This window comes from Lepidochelys olivacea (assembly GCF_965140295.1).
Source record: "Lepidochelys olivacea isolate rLepOli2 genome assembly, chromosome: 1".
In the NCBI taxonomy this organism is placed as follows: Eukaryota; Metazoa; Chordata; order Testudines; family Cheloniidae; genus Lepidochelys; species Lepidochelys olivacea.
In genome coordinates this window covers 1,941,633-1,948,240 of record NC_140411.1, presented here as the reverse complement: position 1 = coordinate 1,948,240, position 6,608 = coordinate 1,941,633, and the positions used below count along the sequence as shown (strand labels likewise).

The 6,608-nt window shown below is 47.2% G+C and overlaps 1 protein-coding gene across 1 annotated transcript; it reads left to right on the top strand.

Moving 5' to 3' along the window:
- Positions 1-5,247: 5,247 nt before the first annotated feature.
- LOC311514587 (olfactory receptor 52M1-like) lies at positions 5,248-6,231 on the top strand (the record flags this gene model as incomplete). The annotated part of the gene is made up of 1 exon (XM_084617154.1): positions 5,248-6,231. The coding sequence occupies one exon, from the start codon at positions 5,248-5,250 to the stop codon at positions 6,229-6,231; it is 984 nt and encodes a 327-aa protein (XP_084473280.1).
- Positions 6,232-6,608: the final 377 nt, after the last annotated feature.

Sequence of the window (6,608 nt, the reverse complement as noted above, 5' to 3'; positions counted from 1 at the left end):
CATGATTTCAACAATTTCCATCCCACCATCAACCTCAGCCTGGTCCAGTCCACACAAGAGATCCACTTCCTGGACACTACAGTGCTAATAAACAATGCTCACATAAACACCACGCTATACCGGAAACCTACTCTTAAGATAAAGGGGACACTGAGGCCAGAACCCTTTTTAGCACCCACTCCTCCTCAAAGCTGCCTAGAAAACCAGTGGTCATCACCCAGCCCTCCTGTGTCTGGATGCCTGAGACAAGGGAGGAGCACAAATAGTCCCCACGTTTGCAGAGCACCTCACTGTCCAGCATCCTCCTGAGGCTGTGGATTGTCATTTGGCCAGTGCCAGGAGGAGGCTGATGAGGAGGTCTTGTCAGTCAATGGGGCCCTGGAAAAGGTGTGCATATAAGAAGAGGTGTGGGGAAAAGTGCAGCCAGAACCTCCACAGGTCTCCTTCACACAGGAAAAGGGCAAGCATTGGGGATTGGAGTGAACCATTCCAAGTACACACCCATGCTCACAGCTTCATGAAGGAACCGCCAACCGATATCCCCGGCAGGCTGCGGGACCAGCGTGGAGTCTAGGCTGGCCCACCAAGATTCCTCATCCTCCCCCACTCTGTAGACCAAGGAGACTGTGATTGTTGGCCATCCCCAGAAGCTGGGATGTCCGAACATCTTACTGCTCGGCCCCGAATACAGTCCTGAGCTTGACTTTTTGCTGCCCCTCCCTGACTGAGGAACTGGGGCTCATAACTGACTGTCTGCTGCTTGGCCCTCAACACAGGCCCAAGGCATAGACTCTTTGCTGCCCTGCCCTAATGGAGGGCTTGGACTCGTAACTGTTTGCTCCTGAAGGTAAGTCTTGTCATGGGCTCAGTTCTGATGGAGAGACCATGGAGACAGCAGGGAAGCACAAGGACTCCTGTGTTCTGTCTGCCATTCTATGTGTGTCCTTGGCCAAGTCACATCTCCCTGTACCTCCGTTTAGCTATATGTAAAATGGGGATATGTTCATCATGACTTTCCCTTGCAAGGTGTTTTGAAGATCCTCCAATGAAAGATGCTACATGGCATTATGACAGTTACTAATGAGAATTACTGATCTCTGATCCCTTAGCGCATGTGCCTGCAGAAAGTGTTTGTATCAACTCTCAGTCATCTGTCTTCACATCTCTGTCTACTCTCTATCCATCCATCCTGGGCATTTACAGGGTATCAGACCCTACGGAGATCAAGTTATTATCCCTAATTTTCTTGCTAATCAACTATAATTTTTAAATATACACAAATACACAGAGTAGCCAATTATGCTGTGTCTCAGCACAGAACCCAAGAGTTCTCATCTCCCTTTGGGAAGGTCCCTTAATTACTGTTTACTCCGAAAACTGTATAAATAGCGCAGAAGTGCAGACAGGCTTGTCTCCACCCTCTTTGCACTCAGATGCTCTTTTCTCCATTAAAGGCTGAGTGAACCCAACTGGGATTGAACAGAGCTCCATTATAAACGGTGCACAGCTCTGTGTCGTCTGTCGGCGTGGGATGCTGCTGCAGCTGCTGGGGTGAGTGGGGTGTGGGTCACGGTGACCTGAGGGGGATTCCCAGGGAAGACATTTCTCTCTCAGAATTCACAGGTACCCAGCAATTGGTGTTTGAGAAACCCTGGTCAACTTAGGTGTGATGGAAAAGAGAATAGGTCTGTTATCCTTTCTGCTCTGCACAGACATTAAACATTCCAGGGCCTTGCCACAGGAGATGAGTTTCCTCCCATATCATGGGCCAAAATGTCCCTGTATGTTGTGCCCCTGAAGCTGATGGCCTCCAGCCCCAAGGGGGCTGCATTTCAGTGGCACCGTGAATCCTCATGATTAAATGTATTAGTAGATGTACAATACAAAGGCCAAATTCTGATGCTGTGGCCCATACGTTGGCCAGTCCCCACTGAGGAAAAAATCTCCTTCGAGTAAGAACAGAGTAAAGACCTCAGGAGGCAGCTGAGTGTTAATGCACAGAGACTCTCACCTCCTCCTATTGCATTTCAGAGGTCTGGCTGTTAACAGGGTGGCTGTTACCTGACTTATATATTGGAAAACATGGAGGTCCTCGGGCTTCTAACTAGAATAATTATTAAAAAATGTCAACGTAGAGAAGACATCTTCTCTCCTAGCTTTATTCCAGAAGTTGCCTGATCTGTTCTGTCTGAACTTTTTTTAAAAGAAGGTTTAGCCAGAAGCAGAGGCCCACCATGATACATTTCAGGTTAATGTTTGGCAAACTTATAAGCATCTGAAAATGAGGACTTCTAATTCCACATGTCAGACACCCTACACTAAAGGCAGTGACACCAGCACCATCTACAATGCCCAATCCATTTGTGAAACCCATTCAGTGACATTGAAACAGTCACTGTAATTCAATGTTCCCTTATACTTGTGTTATGAGACACAGTAAATATACATTCCGAATATAGGTTCTTTGTGGATAGATTCATAGGGTTTAAAGACGGAAGAGACCATTCAGGTGTTATTCAGGGTGTGAATAACACCCATTTAACACCCATTCAGGGTGTTATTCAGGAGGTCATCCATTCTGAGTTCCACAATCTCTGTTTGACAAAGGCCCTGTCTACATTAGAATTTCATATCAGAGAATCATAGAGGCACATGGTGAGAGGGGATCGCAAGGGTCGTATAGTCTAACCCACTGCTAAAATTCGGGATTTGTTGCATGTAAACCATTCAGGACAGATGGCTATCCTGCCTCCCTTGGAAAACCTACAGAGAAGGAGCTTCTACAACCTCCCAAGGCATGTATTCTGGTGTCCTACTGTTCTCAGAGTTAGGAAGTTCCTCCTGATATTTAATCTAAATCTGCTGTGCTGTAGTTTGAACGCATTGCCCTCTGCAGGAAGAGAGAACAACTTTTCTCCTTCTTTTTTATGGCAGCCTTTCAAGTATTACATAAGAATATAAGAACGTAAGAATGGCCATATGGGGTGAGAGCAAAGATCCATCTAGCCCAGTATTCTGTCTTCTGACAGTGGTCACTGCCAGGTGCCCCAGAGGGAATGAACAGAACTGGGAATCATCAAGTGATCCATACTCTGTCACCCATTCCCAGCTTCTGGAAAACAGAGGCTAGGGACACCATCCCTGCCCGTCATGGGTAATAGCCATTGATGGACCTATTTGAAGAGTGCTATCATATCCACCCTTAACCTCCTGTATTCCAAAATAAACATACCAAGTTCTTTCAGCCTTTGCTTGTATGCATTACATTCCGTCCCTTGGATCATCTTTGTCACTCACCACTGGACCATTTCCAGTTTCTCTACATCCTTCTTATACATTGGTGACCAAAATTGGACACAGTGTCCAGCTGAGGCCTCCAGTTGAGATCTAACCAGTGCCAAGTTGAGTTGTACTATCACCCACCATGACATGCATGCTATGTCTCCAGTAATGCAACCTAATATTGTATTTTCTTTTTTTGCAATAGCAAAAAAATCCACAGCCATAAAAGATACAGTTATATCAGCCTAACCCCAGTGTAGACAGCATGAGGTTGACGGAAGAATTCTTCCATTGATCTAGCTACCACCTCTCAGGGAGATGTATTACCTGCACTGACGAGAGAACCCCTTCTGTCAGTGTAAGTAGTGTCTACACTGAAGTGCTTCAGCAGCCCCACTGTAGCGGTTTAAGTGTAGACAAGTCTTCAAGCAGATCTTCCAGAAAAGCCTCAAACCTGGGTCTGCAGACATCTGGAGTTGGAGAATCCACCATTTCCTTTAGCAGCACGTTCCAATGGTTAACCACCATTAGTGCTAATTATCTGGCCTTTATATCCAACTGGGATTTGTCTGGCTTCAGCTTCCAGCCATTAGGCCTTGATCTGTCTTTTCTCCTAAATTTTAGAGCCTGTTATTATGAACGGTTTTGTCCCCATAAAAATCTCCACTTGTCTTTTTAATTAGATAAATAGATGAAGCTCTTTATGTCTCTCACTGGCTGACATTTTCTCCAAACTTCAAACTTTTTTGTGGCTCCTTTCTGAACCCTCTCCAATTTCTCAACATCCTTATTGAAGTGTGGATCCCAGGACTGGACACAGACGGATTCATCAATGCCATGTGCAGAAGTAAAATCCTTCCCCTGCTCCAACTCACTACTTCCCTGTCACTACTTCTGGGTGAGCTTCAGTTTCTGTCAGCTGCAGCCTGCGGCAGTATCCACTTGTGTCATGGCCATTGTTGTGGGGTCACCACCGAGGATAGCATTCAAGTTCTTATAAAAATGGCAGGTCTGGGGATCAGCATCAGAGGGACGAATTGCCTCCCCTGCCTTCTGGCCCATGTGCCTCAGCTCCTTCCCCTTTGCTGTGCACCGCAGTGTGTCCTGATCACAGCTCTTTCCCCACAAGCTGCGTGAAATCTGCCCATAGGTATCAAACTTCCTGCAGCTGGAGTGCAGCTGGCACTGCACAACCTCCTCTTCCAAAATACTTAGGAGATCCAGCAGCTCTGCAGTGGTCCAAGTGGGAGAGCGTTTCCTGGGTGGAGCAGCCATGGCCACCTGGGAAAACGTGATGTAAACTCTCCATGCCGAGCAAACACGAAGGGGAATTGTTAAATTCCTGGGCCTTTAAAGGAGGAGTTCAAACTTCTGACAAGAGTGGTCAGGATGGGCATTGTGGGACACCTTCCAAAGGCCTATTGCTTTGAAAAAATCAATTGGAAGTGTCTACACTGGCATGTCACTGACAAAACTTTTGTGTAAAAAGCTTTCCAACTCTTCTCAAGGTAGTTGTATTGTGTCACTGAAACTGCCAATTTCTGCCATCAAAAGTGGCTTTGCAGAGTGTCCTCCTCCACTGTTGCTGCCTTTTGGTGAAAAAACTTGGCAGTGTAGAAAAGGCCCAAGGAACAAGGATTGATAACCAGTATCCACACTCATGTTTCCGGCTGGTGTCTATTAAGTTTTCCCACACCATGATGTGTGGGAATTATTGAAGTACAGCACACCATAAAATATGCAATTGGCATTAGTGGGGATAGTTCTTCGTAATTCTTATCTCTGAATAAGGAAAATGTCATTTTTCAATGTGTGAAGATCAGTCAGTTTGCTTCATCCATCAGAATATCCCCCAGTAGTGCATGTAGAGTCTCATATTAACACTGTCTCTCCATCCAGGCATTTGTAATGAGACCATCACCCTAGGCCTGGACACATACAGGAAGTTGGGGGAACATACGGTATATGCAGAAGATATCGGTCTGCCTTCTCCCCTACTCCATGCCAGATTCCAACACAACTGACTTCACCAACCCCTCCACCTTCCTTCTGCTGGGCATTCCTGGCCTGGAGGCGGCCCACGTCTGGATCTCCATCCCCTTCTGTGCCATGTACGCCATAGCTGTCTTGGGGAACTTCACCATTCTATTCATTGTGAAAAGCGAGCCGAGCCTGCATGGGCCCATGTACTATTTCCTCTGCATGCTAGCTGTCACCGACCTGGTCCTGTCTACGTCCATCCTGCCCAAAACGCTGAGCATCTTCTGGTTTAATTTGAGGGAAATAGATTTCAATGCCTGCCTCACCCAGCTGTACTTCATTTTCTGCTTCTCAGGGATGGAGTCTGGGATCTTTGTGGCCATGGCTTTCGATCGCTACGTGGCAATCTGCCATCCCCTGAGACATTCCACTATCCTGACAAACCCTGTGGTGGCCAAGATTGGCCTGGCCGTGGTGCTACGTGGTGGCATGCTCATACTGCCCTATCCCTTACTGGCGAGGCGGTGGCCATACTGCAAAACTAACATCATCCCCCACTCGTACTGCGAGCACATAGCAGTGGTGAAGTTGGCCTGCGCAGACATCCGCATCAGCAGTTACTACAGCCTCTCTGTGGCATTTTTTGTGATTGGTCTGGATGTGTTTTTTATCATCATGTCCTATACTCAGATCCTCAAGGCCATCTTCAGCCTCCCCACAAAGGACGCCCGGCTCAAGACTTTTGGGACTTGTGGCTCGCACCTCTGTGTCATCTTAGCCTTTTACATCCCAACTCTCTTCTCCTCCCTCATGCACCGGTTTAGCCACAATGTGCCCCTTCATTTACACATTCTCATTGCCAACATGTACCTCCTTGTGCCCCCCATGCTAAACCCCATCATCTACGGGGTGAGGACTAAACAGATCCGGGACAGGCTGCTCCGGCTCATGACTCATAACGGAGCCTAAAGTTTTCTCCTGGTGCTCTGACTTTCACACTAAGCTCCGAGCGGAGCTGGTTGCTCACATGGTGCTGGGCCCTCTTCCCTGAATCACTGACTGCACAGTCAAAGTGACATTAATCCTTTCCTGGCCTTACTGTGCTGTTTCGGTGGGACAAACTGGGGCATTGGTCTACATAGAACTTATTAACTCATGGGGTTTCCTCCTTTCTAATTTTAGGTAACAGGACCTCTGTGGCCCTGCCCACTTCTTTCTCCAAGGTCCCGCCCCTGTTGCTCACTCCTCTCCTCCCCTCCGCATATCACTCACTGGATCATCCACCTTGACACATGTGCACTTCCAGGGGCTAGTTAGGCTCTTGAAATCTTATGTTTTTAACAGAT